Source organism: Myodes glareolus, chromosome 9 (assembly GCF_982192425.1).
Source record: "Myodes glareolus chromosome 9, mMyoGla1.1, whole genome shotgun sequence".
Lineage (NCBI taxonomy): Eukaryota > Metazoa > Chordata > Mammalia > Rodentia > Cricetidae > Myodes > Myodes glareolus.
The window spans coordinates 75,865,955-75,884,436 of NC_142034.1; the positions used below are offsets into that span (position 1 = coordinate 75,865,955).

Genomic DNA, 18,482 nt, shown 5'->3' on the forward strand with positions numbered 1-18,482 from the left:
AATTTCTGCTTTTGTTTGAGTGTGTTTCACTACCATCTCTATTACCCACTGTCCATAAGATCTCTTCTGTTTCCATGATCTCCTTTATGGTTTGATGATCTACTTACCTCACACATAAATATACACTTATATGTAATCAAAGTCAGGACTTTGTTTCCTGGTCACCCAGACCTGATAATTACCCTAAAACTGTATTAATTATAATAGTGCTTTGCCAACCATTCAGACATATTCCTAGAGAGTTTTTACATCTTAAATTAACCCATTTCTATTATTTTATATTTTACCATGAGGCTCGTGGTTTACTGACAAGGTTCTGGCATCTTTCTCCTGTGGCAGCTGCATGGCGTCTGCGTGACTCCACTTTCTTTCTCCCTGCATTCAGTTTAGTTTTCCCACCTCTCTCTATTCTGCCCTGCCATAGGCCAAAGCAGCTTCTTTATTAACTAACAGTAATAAAATATATTCACAGCATATGGAGGGGAGTACCACATCACCTCCCCTTTTCTGTCTAAATAAAAAGGAAGATTTTTAACTTTGACATAGTAAAATTACACATAACAAAACAGGTATCAAGCAAGAGTTACAGTTAAAATATTTCTTTGTGAGTCTAAAGCTTCATATCTAATTTATCTTTTATCATAGTTAAGAAAAACTATAACTGTCTTCAATCTTCAATTTTATCAAAGACCCCAGAAGAACATAATATTACTAAATAAACAGGAAGTGCATTGTAAGCAACTTCCAAAACTCTAGAATTGACAGAGACATTTTGCTGCCTGGACAGTCACCCAAAGTTCTTCTGTAAAGTTGGGACATATATATATTCAGCCTATAGGCCCATAGTATCTGGAAGATTTTTCCATGAAGCAGGAAATTTGAAAGACTGCTTTGCCTATATTGACAGTTTATCGGTCACTTTCTTCTGTGTCCTGCAGAATGTCTGGAAGTTTTTTCTGTGAAACAGGAACCCTGAAGGACCATCCCATCTTTTGGAAAGTTCAGCAGTTATTTTTCTGTGGGTCCCACATGTCCAGTTGATACAGTATACTATCAAGAAGTTCAAACAAGAGCAGGTTCTTACCCAAATAGCTAGATTTGTCACATTGAAGGCAAATTCCATAAGGAGTTTCTCTGATGCCCATCAACCTCTCTGAAATCATTGGTGCGGCCAGAAGCAGACATGTCTCACTGTCGAGAAAAGCCTAAGTTCTTAAAATCTTTTAAATGCCATATTCTGTAGGTCTTTGAAAGGTTTGAAGAATATCTATTCATCTGAAATGTATCTCTCTGTAAATCTAGAAAATCTAACTAACATCACTATAGTTTGTTTATTATAGATGACTATCTATTAAGTCATTATTTTAATTATTCATTACATTTTTAAATGAGCTATATAAATATAACATCTTAAACAAGAGCAGAAATACATGTACACAGCATAACAAAATCAACCTTAAATTTGTATCAATAAACCAAAGTCCATATCAATGCAAAGTGTTCATTTCTATATCACACCCCTTATTGTTTGTTTTTAGACTGGATCCTTAATAATTTATAATCAATCCTCTTTAAATGAAAACAAACATTTACAAACAATCATTTTGGGAATTTGGGTGTAGTTTTCTCCAAACTTTTTCTTGCTATTTGTTGTTGCATGAAGTAGTTTTAGGGTTCATGGAGACCTTTTGGGGGGATCTTGTTCCATCAAACCACATTAGTTTGGAATGAATCCACAGGTTCCCATCCTCTGTGGAAACATAGCAGAACCCCTTTTCCAAAGTAACATATCCTTAGACTTAAATTTTGAAGTCAAGATATCTTTAAAATATATATGTTGTTTTAACTTAACAGCCCCTAACATCAAATGTCTCTCTGCAGTCAAAAAAGTCAAAGAAAACACAATAATATACATAATATAGTCTTTCTGTGCATATTCCATCTTTATGTGGATTTTTTCTATTACTTTTTAATATTTATTATCTTTACTTTTTATCTACGTCTGTTCTCTTTTGTATTATTTGTACTGTCTCTTTAAAGACGTTTATTTATTTTTTTAAAACTACTTTTATAAAATAATTGCTTATATTCTTTTTCCTCTGTCTCCCAAGCCTATATACATTTTTAAAATACACCGTGTCTCATTTAGAGGTCTTTTATGTCTGAATCTGTACTATTGTGTATCTGAAATTTTTTTCTGACAAGGACCATTTTAACATGGTAAACAGTGTGATCACTGTAGCCCTGGTTTCTGGCTCTGCCTCTCTTGGCCTTTTAATATGGTGGAGGGTATGTTCACTGCTAGTTCTGGCACCACCAGGTGGAAGTCACATTCACCACCTCAACTCTGGGAAGCAGTTGGCCTGTTCCACCACCAAGTAACTTGCAGCACTCTGTCCACAAACCCAATTCAAGTGTTCCATAACAGAACCTCCTGAAAGAGCCAGAGACATTTGTGCCACCAGCACGAACCAGAAAGCTGTTTCTTAAAGGAACCTCTCAGTTTTTGCTGCTAAGGCTGTCAGAAAGCCTTCTCTTTAAGGATCCACGTTTCTACTTGCCGTCAGCAAATAGAGCCTATCTGAAAAGATGCAGCTACCAAGAAGTTTCAGCTGGCTCCCGTTTTTGTGGGTCTAGAAACCCTCTTGTTTTTCTTAATCCCTGTTTTAGATCTAATGTGGATCCATGCCCCAGATGGTGGTCGTCATTTTGAAAACTGAGACTATAAGTATGTTTCCTGGCCACCCTGACCCGAATAATCGTGCAGAAAGTATATTAATTACAACACTGCTTGGCCAATGACTTAGGCATATTCCTAGCTAGCTCTTATATCTTAAATCAACCCATTTCTATTAATCTTTGTATCACCACGAGGCTGTGACCTACCGGTAAAGTTCCGGCATCTTTCTTCTTCAGCATGTACTTGGTGTCTCCCTGACTGTGCCTTCTTTCTCCCTACATTTGGTTTACTTTTCCCGCCTAGCTCTATTCTGCCCTGCTATAGACCAAAGTGGTTGCTTTATTAACCAATGGCAATAAAATATATTCACACCACACAGAGGGGGAATCCCACATTGATGCTGTTCATTTTGCTTGATTTTCTAATGAAGTAAAACTTCTGTATAACCCTCAGGTAACTACTCAGCTTCGCACACTGAAATCACCAGATGAATAGGATACAGAGGCTTTAGGGCATGAAGGGAGGACCCAAGGATTGTCCTGCTGAAGTCAATCTTTTATATGAGTCTCCAGCTCTGTGGGCATCTGATTGCTGCCACAGTTTGTGTTTAAGAGGAAAGCAGACATACCCCACTGTCTCAGGAACTCCAGACAACTATTGGTGGTAACTGTTAGTCAGAGGCAGTAGCACCTTAAATCATAAGGACATCTCAGGTGTACCTTTGACAGCTCCCGACTCCACTTCCCTTTTCTTTGGTCCACCCGGGACAGGCTCCTTGTTCTGGCTTTTGAGGTCCTCACCACTGTAGCCCATCTGCTCTGACTACTTGTGTTTTCCACTGCCTTCTAAAGTGTTTCCAACACAGCCATGATAACTGTAAATCCCGGTCTCTGGCCTCCATCTCTGGAGGCCCTGTGCCCCTTGCACCTTGACACCACCCCGAGAAGGGTCAAGGTAGCCCACCAAACCTTGACCCCTCCCCAGAGGAGGTCAGGACCACATCCCCAGTCTATTTAAACTGCTCCCCAGAAAGTCCCTTCGTGGTTTTCCCTCTTTCCCCTGGTGATCACGTTGGCAGCTTCCTGGTTCCCCTGAAGGCCACCTGAGAGTGCAGGAGTCCCATTAAAGCTGGACATCTTTTAATCTGGTTTGTTTTGATTCGGCTTGATTGGGATTTTGCGCTGACAGAGAGCTCCAGTTAGAAAATATTTCTAACATCAGATGGAGGGCAGAGATCGGGATTTACAATAACTCTAACTAGTCCTGATTTATGATTAAGGAGGTCCTTTATAGAAGGTTGCAGATGGGCACAGGTGTTTGTGGTTGACCTTACTAAGTCTTGTTGTGACCACAACAGCACAGTTTATGGTAGAGATTCTGGGTCTGGACCTCTGGCTTCTCTACTTGAGACTGCGAACACAGGTGTGGGCACCTAGCCCTGGACAAGCTATTCTTCTGTTGTGGGTCCAGGTCGTTTAGGGATTTACTGTCCTGACTTCAGTTTTGGTTTTAATAAATTAGAGACTTTTAATTAAAAAGACACAGACCAGGAAGAAACCAGAGAGAGTTCTCTAGGTAAGGCTCTGGCTCTTGTTAGTAAAACAATTATAAAGGAATTAACTCATATCCTGTCTGGGTGTGGGCAAAGCTTGATCTTGTAACAGACATCCTGCAGATGCTTCAAGACGTCCAAACAAGCAAGCAAGCAAGCAAGCAAGCAAGCAAGCAAACAAGCGTCTTATTCAAAAACAGACCTTAGTCGTTAGCCTGTTTAATTGGTGATCAATTACCTTGTAGGAATAGCTGAGAAATTGAAATATCCAACAAATAGACTTTTTTTTTAAAGAATAAGTTAACTGAACCAGGAAGTGTTCCATTTGGGGCCAGCTGACAGGATACATTCTGAAGAGTTGCAGAATAGGAATATAGAAATGTAGGTTCCAGAAAACGGAATGTAAAAGTAAAGAAACATGAAGCTGAAAGCCTAGAAGAAAGAGAGCAGACTGTCAGCAGCTTTCTCAGCTGCTTAAGGATTCACTGTCAACAGTGGATTACTTTATCCAGTAACTGATGGAAGCAGATGCATTGGACTGAGTTCCTGGAGCTTAGTTGGAGAGAGGGAGGAGGGATCATATGAGCAAGGCAGGTCAAGATCATGATTGGGAAAACCAGAAAGACAGCTGACCCAAGCTAGTGGAAGCTCACTGACTCTGGACTGACAGCAGGGGGTCCTACATGGGATTGTTGGTGACAGTTATGTGACTTGATCTGTTGGGAGGAACTGAGAGTGGGACCAGGACTTATCCTGGGTGCATGAACTAGCTTTTTGGAGCCCATCGCTATGGTGGGACACCTTGCTCAGCCTTGATATAGGGGAGCGGGGATCAGTCCTGCCTCAACTTGGTATACCAGACATTGATAACTCCCCTAAGGAGGCCTTACACCCTCTGAGGAGTGGATGGAGGTAGGATGGGTGAAGGGTCCAAGAATAAGAATATAAAAATGTAGATTCCAGAACTAGGAATGGAGAAATAAAGAAATATAAAGTTGTAAACCTAGGAGAATGAGAGAAGACTGTCAGTAGCTTTCTTAGTAGCTTAAGGATTAACTATTAACAGTGGGTTACTCCACTTTACAACCCATAGCTGAATTTACAAGGCCAAAGCATCTCTCTGCAAACTGAGAGCTAGCCTATGGATATGAGCTGAGTCAGCTTTTAGGAGACAGATATATGACCTCTGGGTTATGCACTATCCCTGCTCTGTGAAGCTGGCAGCATCCAAGGGGAGAGCACAGGGCTTCAGTAAACACCTCCTGGAAGTACTAATACAATAGTAAGTACAAACACTAGTTTAACTAAAAAAAAACTCTGTTAATGGAGATTGTAAAGTAAGGCAATCTGTATCTGAATTTGACCCTGAGATTGTAAAAATTCCTTTGTTCAGACCTAATTCTTGGTGCCTATACTATAAAAAGGTGGGTTCAGAATCCAGTCTTTGCCACAGCCTTACAAAATCTCTGGCTGTGGTCTCAGCTAGCTGATAAGCTTTTTGTGCCCCATGGAGATTTTTTTATTTTAATTTTTAATTTTTTTTTTGTCTGAGTCTGGTTTCTGGAATAAAGTTTGCTTCTGGTTTATTAGACTTTGGTGGTCTGTCACCATCATTGTGTGACCCCCCCCATACCCAACAATGGGGGGGGTGGAAGGTGGGAGAAGGGAAGGGAGAGGGAACTGGGATTAGCATGCAAAATTAATTTTTTTTAAAATAAAAACTAAATAAAATATCTTTTTTTAAAAAATATTTATTTATTATGTATACAATATTCTGTCTGTGTGTGTATACCTACAGGCCAGAAGAGGGCACCAGACCTCATTACAGATGGTTGTGAGCCACTATATGGTTGCTGGGAATTGAACTCAGGACCTTTGGAAGAGCAGACAATGCTCTTAACCTCTGAGCCATCTCTCCAGCCCTAAATAAAACATCTTTTTAAAGAAGAGAAGTGATGACTTTAAGCAGACAGCCGTCCCATTTTCCTTCCACGGCGGGTGGGGAGATTAATCCCACACACTGCTGCTAAACAATTACCTGTGCGCACATAACCCACAGGCCTGGGCCCACTGAGGAGACACAACACTGGACTGTGACACCCAATGATTTGTGACAAATCCCAGCTTCAAGGACAGAATGGGTGACTCTGGCTGTCCTCTGTGTCTGCACACTACGTCCATTGATGAAGTCCTTCCTGCCTAACAGACTGCTAGTTGCCTGACGCCCGGTTCACTATATTCTGCTCTACCGAGGAGGGTCTCTACCCAGGAGCATAAAGGGGCAAACAATACTGACTGTGAGACATGGGGAGATGTAGCCCTTGTGTCCCTGAGCTGGGGTGCTGGACTCACTGAGATACAAAGCTCTGAATCTCTCCCCCTAACCCTTGTGCTCCCAGGCACTCACTTAGCACCAATACATAAAGGAAGCAGGACACAGAAACAGCCTGTTAGTCTCCCAAAGCAGGAACTAAAACCTGAAAGAAATGTGCACCAGCTCAAATTGAACATGGAGTAGGCTCTGCTCTGCTGCCCCCCTCGTCTCATCACTATCGGGAGGGAATTTGCCAGTCTCCTCCATGAGGACAGTGGCTGTGACTGCAGAGCTGACCTAGCCCTCTGAAAGGAACATGGATCCTGCCCCATGCTCACCACATCACTTTTGCTGGGAAAATCTCCCTCCATTCCCTGATGTGAATATCACATGATTATTGCTGCTTCCATGACAAGGCCAGAACACCCAGTCTCTGATTGCAGTCAGGAGTTTGCTGTCTGCTCAGCTGACTCCAGGCTGTTAGGAAACTGTGATCTTCCCCAAAACCTGCATCAGACACACTTCCACACTGAGACACATGGTGCAGGGCCAGAGTTCTGACCAGGCATCCTTCATTGCTCCTGTGTTTTCTTGTTTGAAGACGGCCGATAGGTGAGATTACAGCAAACAAACAAGTAGATGCAGAGAGGAAACACAGCAGGCAAGTTTCCGTGAGCAAGGCCACCATGATGGTCTGTAGCCTTCTAACAGCCAGGATTCGCTGAGTTTGAAGTGTGATGGTGAACATTGTGTTTAGAGGATCAATTTACCATGTTAAGCATGAAAAAACAAAATTGTTCTTCGCTTGTATAAGCCATGAGGAAGTTGCTCCTGCCTTGAATGTGCCCTGTCAGCTAGCCCCAGACAGAACGGTTCCTGAAACAGTTAGGCTATAAAAAGTTTCTGCACCCCAATGAGCCCCTCCACCAAGGCAATGATCCAAATCAGACCAAATCAAACCGAATTAAAAAAAAGCCCAGGTTTAATGGATAACAACACTCCCGGATGACTTTCCAGCACCCCAGAGAGTAGTTGGGGAAGGAAGACCAGAAAACCACGTTTGTTCTCTGGGGGCAGTTTAAATACCCTTTGGGTGTGGTCTTGACTATCTCTGGGGAGAGGTCATCATTTGGCAGGCTTTCTTATGGGTGGAGTCTGGACTGAGGGAAGAGGGCTTGGGATGGTACTTTTCCCCAAATATTCCAGACTCTTTAGATACATGGATGCCAGGGGCTGGGGTGAAGCCTTAATCCAAACATTCTAGACTCCTGGGGTATATGAATGCCAGGGACTTGGGTGAGGCTTTAACCTAAACAGGATATTCTTGGTGGGGGAAAATGGAAAGAAGGAAGGAAGGAAGGAAGGAAGGAAGGAAGGAAGGAAGGAAGGAAGGAAGGAAGGGGAGGAGGGGAGGAGGGAGGGAGGGAAGGAGGGAGAGAGGGAGGGAGGGAGGGAAGGAAGGAGGGAAGAAAGGAGAGAGAGAGAGAGAGAGAGAGAGAGAGAGAGAGAGAGAGAGAGAACGTCGAACGTTGGACATTTCACTTCCTCTGTTCCTACAAGGTAATGGTCAGAGAATAAAACAGGTTAACCTGCTACATTCTGCTTTTGTGGGAAGCACTTGCTTGTTTGGACGTCTGAAGCATCTGCAGGATGACTGTTACAAGATAAAGCATTGTTCACACCCAGACAGGAATATGGTTATTTGGCTCCCCAAATTAAAACTTTGAACGCTTTTTTCCTTTATACTCCACTGACTAACAATAGCCAGGGCATTACCTAGAGAACATCGGGTTTGTTCCTGGCTGGTGTCTTTAATTAAAAGTCTCCAATTCATTAAAACCTAGACTGAAGTCAGGCTCATAAATTTCTAACGAACCTGGAACCCACAGTAGAAGGGTAGCTTGCCCAGGGCTAGGTGCCCACACCTGAGTTAGCAGTCTCCAGTGGGGAATCCAGAGGGTCAGACCAAGATTCTCTACCATGAACTCTGCTCTCATGGGCATGCCACAGACTTAGTAAGACAACCTCAAACAGCTTGACCCATCTGAGACCTCCTCTAAAGGACCTCCCAAGTGTTTCGTGCAAACCAGCCATTTCTAGGAATAAAAACTGAAACCAACTCTGAGTGCAGCCCCTTTCCTGGAGGTGGTTTGTTTGACTAGAGCTCTTATCCAGTCTGGAAACTGTACACAGCAATGGTGGGTGGAGACCAGGAATGATGAAGTAACTTTAAGAAGACCCGGCTGCCATCCCAAGTGCTCCACCTTTCTCTTTGCAGTTCTCCCTAGGACTCAGAACTCCAGCACTCACTGCTTTTCTTCCTGAACATCCTGAGTCTGAATTCCAGTTCTAGAGCATTCCAAGACAACTGCCCCTGCTGCAGTGCACAGACCTCTCCTAAGAGGAGAACTTTCCCAGAGGTGCCACTGCCCTCAGATCAAGGCCACCACTGCTGAGGTGAGTGAAGGGTTCTAAGTTCAGCTTGGCCAATAGCCCTATGTGTGTAATAGCGTGAGGAGGGGAGCCCTGACTCCGGGGTAGGAGGGCGTGGGGATTTCAGTCAGGGAGCACTCACAGCAGCATCCTTCTGTGCCATCTTCTGTGCCACAGAGCATCCCGAAGCAGACAAGCAGCAGCCCTTCCTTCTTCCTGCTTGTGTGGACCTAGCTGGTCTTCTGAAGTAGTTGAGCTTGGAGAAAGACCGCAAGCTGGGATACCCCCGATGCTCTTGGAGTCTTTGCTGTAAACTGCTCATTTACGCCATGGGGATAAAATCCCAGATGAGAAACAGCCACAATCTCTGGCAGATCAGGTTGAGCCCTCTGACTTTCAAAGATTCCCCTGCTGTCAGTCAGTTGTTATTCTGATGGCCCCATCTTTACACTTCCTGCTGTTTCTCTGCCAGTTTGCAGAACACTTGGCCCTGTATTTTCACGGTTTAACTGTAACTTTTTCTGCCCTGTGTATCTGGTCTTCTACAATCCTCTTGTATCTGTCTGGATATGCGTTTCTCTCCTTAAACTGGGGGACATTCTTGCTATGATTGGTTGAGAATATTTTCTCCGCTGTTGGAATGGATTTCTCCTTCTATGAAAATATATTTCATGGTGTTCCAAAGGTCATACGTGGTTTGTTCATGGATTTTTCAATTTTTAATGGTCTTTCCTGACCAAATCCTCCAATTCCTCTACATTGTCTTCAGTTCCTGACATTCTCCCCTCCATATGATCCGCTCTGATAGTGAGTCTGCTCTGAGCATTTGGTTTAATGTATTTTTCATCTCTAGCTTCATTTAAATCAAGGTTTTGCTCAGTATTTCTCATTATTGAATTCTATTTTCATGCTCTGTGTTGACCTATCTTTCATTCAACTAATTGTTTGAGTCCCCATTTTTTTGGTCACATTTACATCATCCTTTTGAATTCTTCATTTGGAACTTTATCTAAGTCATTATCATGAAGGCTGTAGTTCTGGGGTTTATTTTTTTTTAGAGCAGACAAACTGTCTTCGTTTTTCACATAACCAAGCTTTCTGTTTGAATTTTATTAGATCAGTAGTTGGATATTCTTTTGTATATATTTACCTCCTTACTTATTTTATAATTGGAAGCAGTCGGGTGGGCTTTGAAGGTTCTGATACATGGGTTGGTCAACAGAGGTCAGGTGAACTTGGATGTCTAAGACTCAACAGGGGGAATGCTAACCTCCCTGGGTGAGTAGGTGGGTAGACAGCTGGCAACTCTGACAGGCCACACAGTGCGTGGGCAAGAAGCCTGGCAGGCAGTGAAGCTGGGGGACCTGAAGTCTCTGAGGCACAGGAAATCACCTCATGGGTGGGTAGTGGGTACACAGGGAGGTTGGCAGCTACCAGCACTCATGAAGTAGGGAGTTGGTCAGGCGAGCTCTAAATAGTGATTTGGAGACAATATCCTACAGTATAACCCTGGTGGCTTAGTACATCACTGTAATGTACTTAGATGCTGTGAATTATGTTCTTTGGAGTCTGTTCTCCTCGTGGCTGCCCTTGCTTCTAACAGTACTCTTTCTTTTTTTTCTTTTTAAAATTTTGAACTTTATTTAATTTAAATGCTTGCCATGAAGAAAGCTAACATTTGTTGATTAAAATAAAAGTGCATCGTTTATCCCTGCCTTCTCCTCCCTGCAGTCCTTCCCATACCTCCTATTCCCTTTCAAATGTATGACTGATGAGTCTACATTACTGTGACATGTCTAAAAAAATAAATATGTAGGTTCAACCTGCTGCATTTAGTAGAGTTTGTGTAGATAGATATACAGATATTCGGATAGATATATAGGTAGATAGGTAGGTAGGTAGATAGATAGCTAGATAGATAGAAGATATATAAAGACAAACAGATATGTATTAGGGTTTAACATTAGGGATTGAATGATCAACTAGGGAGCTCCTTTCTGGGTGAGACTACCGTCTCTCTGCAGCTTTTTAGCACTTGTGGCTCTTCATCAACGTGTTATACCCACGCAATTTCCGACATTCACTGTGGCACGTCAACTGTTGGTGTCAGGGTTCAGGTCTTGTGTCAAAAGCCATAGTGTTGAGGTTTCATGGGTATCTTGGTCATATCCAGAAGACTCAGCCTTGCAGCGGACTGTGTGATCTTCTGACTCTTGTGTCGTCTGCACCCTCCTCCTCGGTGTTTTCTCTCTCTTAGGTTAAGGCTCAAGCCATCAACCGAGGCTGGGCACCGCAAAGTCAGCTGTTCTCTGCTTTGTGACCAGCTGAAGTGAGAGGCTTTCTGAAGTGATCTCTCACTGCTGTGAAAAGAAGCATCTTTGGTGGTGAGCAAGAGCTCCATGTACCTGTGGGTATAAAGAAAAGTATTTAGAAAACAGTTAAGAATGTTCTGGGATAGGAAAGTGGCCACAGTGGATTCTGCTCTGAGATCTGTGACCCCTCACTAACAGCACACGGTGGTTGGTTAGGTTTTCAGTTACCAGGCACGATTTTCTTCTTCTTCAGCCAGCGTAATGAACAATTAGACAGATGTGAGTCACCACCAACACACAAATGCCACCCCTGCACCTTTAGTTACCCCAGTGTGATGATCATCACTGTGGCTCACGGGAGTCCCAGCTGGGTAGGATTACGGAATGTTCTCCTCCCTTGGAAACTCTCACAGCTCCTTCTGTTGTTAGGGAGCTGGGCCTTAGGGAGGAGACCATGGATCATATACAGCTTGATTTCTATGCGTCCTTTATCTGAAGTGTCCTGTGTCTTCAGCACATAGCCTTTCAACTTCTGGGGCTCAAGCAAGGGCAACAGCAGGAGCCTGTGCTGTTTGAGGAGTATCGTGAACTCCCCTGACCCACAACTCAAGAGAAGTTTCGATGTGCAATTTAAGTTTTAGTAATGTATCTTTTTCATATGTGGGTGCTCTTGCATTAGGGGCATAGATATTCAGGATTTAGACTTCATCTTGATGAATTGTTCCTGTTATGAGTATAAAGTGTCCTTTTTCATCTCTTCTGATTGATTTTAGTTTGTGATCAATTTTGTTAGATATTAGCATAGCCACACCTGCTTGTTTTTTAGGTCCATTTGATTGGAAAACCTTTTCCTAACCCTTTACTCTCAGTTAGTGTGTGTCTTTGAGGTTGAGGTGTTTTTCTTGTACACAGCAGAAGGCTGGATCCTGTTTTCATATCCATTCTCTTATCCTGTGTCTTTTTATAGGTGAATTGAGTCCATTGATATTAAACGATACTAATGACCAGAAGTTGTCTACTTCAGTTGTTTTGCGGTAGAATTTATGTGTTTCCCTTCTTTGGGTTATGCTGGTGGAGTGTTATCAGATGTCTGTGTTATTGTGGGTGTAGTTGGCTTCCTTGGGTTGAGGTTTTCCTTCTAATACTTTCTGTAAGGCTGGGTTTGTGGATATGTATTGTTTAAATCTGTTTTTGTCATGAAATATCTTGTTTTCTCCATCGATGGTGAAAGAAAGTTTTGCTGGGTATAGTAGTCTAGGTTTGCATCCATGGTCTCTTAGTGTCTGCAGTGCATCTATCCAGGACCTTCTGGCTTTCATGGTTTCCATTGAGAAGTCAGGTGTAATTCTGATAAGTTTACCTTTACATGTTATTTGACCTTTTTCCTTTACAGCTCTTAATATTCTTTCTTTATTCTTTATGTTTTGTGTTTGACTATTATATGATGAGGGGATTTTTTTTGTTCCAGTCTATTTGGTGTCCAGTAAGCTTCTTCTTTTTTTAACAAGAACAATATTTTTCCAAGTTTAAAAACTGATCCCGCAAGAGAAAACAGGCTTTTGCTTTCCTGTGTTAAAATACTTCTTTACCCACACTAAACTTCGTAGTGATAGAATTTCTTAACCCTTTCTTTCTATTAATGTTATTAATGAAATAGGTTTATTGGTGTGAAATCCTCAGCTGTACTTCTAAAGTCAAGACTCTCAGTCCTGGTGGCTCATTAGAATCCTCCAAGGAACTTTATCAAAATACCTATTACAGGGTTTACCTCAACCCAATTAAATGAGAATCACTCAGGGGAATGTAGGCATCTAGTTTTTTTCCCATGATATTTATTGGGCTCTACATTTTTCTCTGATCCCTTCCCTGCCTCTCCCCCTCCCCACTTCAATACTCCCCCAAGGTCCCCATGCTCCCAATTTACTCAGGAGAGCTTCTCTTTTATACTTTCTACTTCCCATGTAGATTATATCTATGTGAGTCTCTCTGAGTGTCCATATTGTTATCTAAGTTCTCTGGGATTGTGGTTTGTAGGCTGGCTTTCTTTACTTTATGTTTAAATACCACCTATGAGCGAGTACATGTGATAATTGTCTTTCTGCATCTGGGCTACCTCACTCAAAATAATGTTTTCTAGCTCCATCCATTTTCCTGCAAAATTCAAGCTGTCGTTATTTTTTTCTGCTGTGTAGTACTTCATGGTGTAAATGTACATTTTTTTATCCATTCTTCAATCGAGGGGCATTTAGGTTGTTTCCAGGTTCTGGATATGACAAACAAAGCTGCTATGAACATCGTTGAGCACATGTCCTTGTGGCACAATTGAACATCCTTTGGATATATACCCAAAAGTGGTATTATTGGGTCTTGAGAAAGATTGTTTCTTAATTTTCTGAGAAATCGCCACACTGACATCCAAAGGGGTTGTACCAGCTTGCATTCCTACCAGCAATGCAGACGTGTTCCCTTTTCCCCACAACCTCTCCAGCATAAGTTGTCATCAGTGTTTTTGATCTTGGACATTCTTACAGGTGTTGTTGTTTTGATTTGCATTTCTCTGATGACTAAGGATGTTGAACATTTCCTTAAGTGTCTTTCAGTCATTTAAGATTCTTCTGCTGAGAGTTCTCTGTTTAGGTCTGTACTCCATTTTTTTATTGGATTATGTGATCTTTTGGTGTCTAGTTTATTGAGTTCTTTGTATATTTTGGAGATCAGACCTCTGTCTGATGTGGGGTTAGTGAAGATCTTTTCCCCATTCTGTAGGCTGTCATTTTGTCTTGTTAACCATGTCCTTTGCTTTACAGAAGCTTTTCAATTTCAGGAGGTCCTGTTTATTAATTGTTTCTCTCAGTGTCTGTGCTGCTGGCATTCTATTTAGGAAGTGGTTCCCTGTGCTAATGCATTCAAGTGTACTTCCCACTTTCTCTTCTATAAGGTTCAGTGTGGCTGGCTTTATGTTGAGGTCTTTAATCCGTTTGGACTTGAGCTTGTGCATGGTGATAAATATGGGTCTATTTTCATTTTTCTACATGTTGATATCCAGTTATGCCAGCACCACTTGCTAAATTTGATTTCTTTTTTTCTCTTTGATATTTTTTTGTGTCTTATTATTAGGTGTTCTAAGATGTGTGGATTGATATCCGGGTCTTCTATTCAGTTCCATTGGTCCTCCTGTCTGTCCTTATGCCAGTATCAGGCTGTTTTCAGTACTGTAGCTCTGTAGTAGAGTTTGAAGTCAGGGATTGTGATGCCTCCAGAAGTTCTTTTATTGCCCAGGATTGTTTTGGCTATCCTGGGTTTTTGCTTTTCCAAATGAAGTTGAGTACCGTTCTTTCAAGGTCTTTGAAGAATTTTGCTGGGATTTTGATGGGCACCTGTAAGCTTCTTAAACCTTAATAGGGATATCCTTCTTTAGTTTGGGAAATTTTCTTCTATGATTTTGTTGAGTATATTTTCTGTGCCTTTGAGCTGGAGTTCTTCTCCTTCTTCTACCCTTATTATTCTCAGGTTTGCTCTTTTCATGATGTCCCAGATTTAAACACTGCCTGGCCCATTAGTGCTAGCCTCTTATTGGCTAGCTCTCACATCTTGATTCAACCCATTTCTAATAATCTGTATGTCACCATGAGCTCGTGGCTTACCGGGAAAGATTCAGCATGTCTGACCTGGCAGCTTCATGGTGGGTGGCCCTTTCTGACTCTGCCTTCTTCCTCACAAAATTTTGTTCTGTCTATTCCACCCACCTAATTTTTGGTCCTATCAAAAGGCCAAGGCAGTCTCTTTATTTAACCAATGAAAGTAACACATAGACAGAAGACCCTCCTACACCAATTACCTCTATTTCAGTCTTGAACTGTTTCCTTTACCAGTTTGATTGCTTTTTCCTGGTTTTCTTGGGTATCTTTGAGGGATTTATTAATTTCTTCCAACTTTTTGTTTGTCGTCTCTTCCTTAGGGAAATTTTTCACTTCCTCTTTAAAGGTCTCCATCATTTTCATAAAGTTATGTTTAAAGTCATTTTCTTCTACTTCTTGATGATCAATTGATCTACTTCATGATCAAGTCTTCCTGTTGTGTGACTGCTGGGTTCTAGTGTTTCCATTACTTTTTAGGATGTTGGAAGAATTCTTGCATTGGCACCTACCCATCTCTTTCTTCAAATGAGGCTGGCAGTGTATTGGCGTCTTGGTCCAATCCTTGCTGTGGCTGTCTAAGTACTTGAGAGTTTTTCTTGGTCTGCCCTCTCTTAGGTCCCCTCAGTATTAGAGCAAACTGTGTTTCAGGGTTCCACAGAGCTCACAGGCAGGCGAACAGGTGAGATTGGAGAATAGCCCAGCTGCAGGAAAACTTCCTGCTGCCTGGCTAGAAAAGCCTAGGGAGTTGGGGAGGAGTCCCTGGGTTTTGTCCCACTAGGGAGGTCGCAGAGAGTTGGGCATCCAGCCGTCCAGTACTGTGGCTGTTGGCTCACCTCCCAGGTCCCCTCAATATTGCAGCAAGCTGTGTTTCAGTGTTCCACAGACCTCGCAGGTGAAAAGATGGGTTTGGGAGCAGGGTGGGTTGGGGGATAGCCCAGCCACAGGAAAATTCCCTGCTGGCTAGCTAGAAAAGCTGAGGGAATTGGGGAGGGCCCCTGGGTTTTGTTCCACTGGGGAGGTCCCAAAAGTGCGATGTCTGTCCGGCCCTGTTGCCACTGACTCACCTCAGTATTGGAGCAACTGGACATCTCTTTTCAATTCAGTCTTTTCTGTTCCTCCTCATTTCCTCATTATATAATAACTATGCAAAGAGACCAGAATCCTTGTGGACCTACAGGCAATTCAGTAAAGGGTTCACATAAGGTCAAGGACCCTGCTAGAAGTGCTGCTTCTTTTAAGTCCTTTTAGGGTTGCCATCATGTATGAGTATCATTTTAACGAAAATAAAGGAATATAAAGGAGACTTTAAACTGATAGTAAAGGTTGCAGTAGGTGAGATCACATAGTAATTGGAGTCTGAATTAGAGCAAGTAGTGCAAGGAAATTCCTAGGAGGAAGTGAAGTGTGAGAAAGAGACCTCGTTATATCCAGGTCATTAGGGGAAGCAGCAGCCAAGAGAAGAGAAGACAGGCAACGCCGGCTCTGACGTGGGTCAGGGTCAGGGTCCTGCTTTCCTGAACCAGCAAACACCAAGGCTTTGCCCTGCTTTATTAATAATTACAATTTCTCTCTTCTCTGCTCCATTCAGATTCTATTGTATGAAACCATGGATTGGGCCTCCAGCATTGATGCATTCTTTAAGAATTTTAAGAGGGAAAGCCAAATCCTCTCTGAGGAAAACATCATCTTGATTAAATCCTACACTGAGACAAATAGGCTCCAGAAAGCACTTTCTGTAATCCACAATGCACTGAGAGACATCGAGAATGCACCTCTGAACATTGCTGTGACAGGGGAGACAGGGACAGGGAAGTCCACGTTCATCAATGCCCTGAGAGGTTTGGGGCAGGAAGATGTAGGTGCAGCCCCCACTGGGGTGACAGAGACAACCTGGGAAAGAATTCCATACCTGCACCCAAAGCTTCCCCAGGTGACACTATGGGACCTGCCTGGCATTGGGTCCACTTCCTTCCCACCAGAAAACTACCTAACAGAAATGAAGTTTGGTCAATATGACTTCTTTATTATCATCTCGGCTACACGCTTCAAAGAAAATGATGCCCAGCTAGCCAAAGCCATCACCAAGATGAATATGAATTTCTACTTTGTCCGAACCAAGATAGATATTGACATAGATAATGAACAGAAGAGTAAACCTAAGACTTTCAATAAGGAGAATGTCCTGACAAAAATCCAAGGTGATTGTTCAAGGCATCTCCAGCAGGCTCTCTCCAGTGAGCCTCGAATCTTCTTAGTCTCTAGCTTTGATGTGTCCGACTTTGACTTCCCAGAGCTGCAGAACACCCTACTGAGAGAGCTCCCAGCCCACAAGCGCCATGTCTTCATGCTGTCCTTGAACAGTGTTACTGAAGAAATCATTAACCTCAAGAGAGATTCCCTGAAGCAGAAAGTCTTCCTAGAGGCCCTGAAGGTTGGAGTACTGGCTGCCATTCCACTTGGCGGCATGATTATGAATGACATTGAGAACCTGGATGAAACGTTCAATCTCTACAAGTCTTACTTTGGCCTGGATGATGCCTCACTGAAAAACATTGCCAAGAAATTTAACACACCTGTCAATACACTCAAGGCACGACTTCGGTTTCCCCATTTATTTACACAGAACGATGAGTCCTTAGAGGACAAACTGCGGAAATATATCCATCACATTTCCTCAGTTACTGGTGGTCCTGTTGCTGCCGGCATTTATTTCAAAAAGTCTTACTATTTGCAGAATCTCTTTATTGATGCTGCAGCAAATGATGCCATAGCTCTTCTTAATATGAAAGATCTTTTAGAAAACAAGGAGGAACCATATATATCTCAGCCTCCCGATTACTGGGAATGATGGGGAAATGAGGCACAATTTCCAATCAGTGTTTACTTTTGGCGTTGCTTTGGACACTGGAACATAATCTACACCTGAGAAACAAACCTTGTCTGAGGAGTGCCAAAGGGCTCATCCTTTTCCTGTTCTGGAGTTAGAAGATCCATGTGGCAAGTGTTCAAATGTGCTGGAGTAGCAAAACCGTCAGCAACATTGAGCAAATGCCTGAGGAAACCTCCTTTCCATTAAAATAGTGTGTGAAGCACACATGAAAATATTGACTTGATTTGTGGTTTTGTGGTCTAATGACTCCTGGATTTTTTTCCCCCTGTGAAAGTCTTCACACAGTTCTGTGTTCTCATAGCCAGGTCTGCTTTGTCACTTTGCTTTGAGGTCATCACTGGTGCCCAACACTGTGTAGATGAACACACCTAGGTAAGAGGTGTGAGACCCACACAGTAGTCACATGACAAATGGAAACGGTTACTATTAGCCAAGCTCCATCCAGGAGGAGCTTGGGGGGGGGGGGGGGAAGCATGAGCAAACATCTGTAGGTCCAGTCAGTGCACACAAATCAAGATAGATGTCCTAGCCTTCCCTGGCCAATCTGAACAGCTGGAAAGTCACACAGTGTGAATGGCAACTGGAACTCTAATTATGAACTGTCTCTCCTTGTTATTTCACTCATTAGAAAAAACGAAAATCCCATTTGACCGTTTTTCTCTA

The 18,482-nt window shown here is 42.6% G+C and overlaps 1 protein-coding gene across 4 annotated transcripts; it reads left to right on the forward strand.

Moving 5' to 3' along the window:
• The first annotated feature begins 8,679 nt into the window (after positions 1–8,679).
• On the forward strand, positions 8,680–18,033 carry LOC148121001 (T-cell-specific guanine nucleotide triphosphate-binding protein 2-like). Of its 4 annotated transcripts, none has more exons than XM_087910692.1 (3): positions 8,680–9,003; positions 9,157–9,288; positions 16,518–18,033. In XM_087910692.1, exon 3 carries the CDS (start codon positions 16,536–16,538, stop codon positions 17,775–17,777), a length of 1,242 nt encoding a protein of 413 aa, XP_087766818.1. In that variant the 5' UTR covers positions 8,680–9,003; positions 9,157–9,288; positions 16,518–16,535; the 3' UTR covers positions 17,778–18,033. The 4 variants fall into 4 exon arrangements, with proteins under 4 accessions (XP_087766818.1, XP_087766817.1, XP_087766816.1 ...); XM_087910691.1 differs by lacking the exon at positions 9,157–9,288 and adding an exon at positions 11,237–11,363; XM_087910690.1 differs by lacking the exon at positions 9,157–9,288 and adding an exon at positions 15,545–15,608.
• The last annotated feature ends 449 nt before the right edge of the window (positions 18,034–18,482 follow it).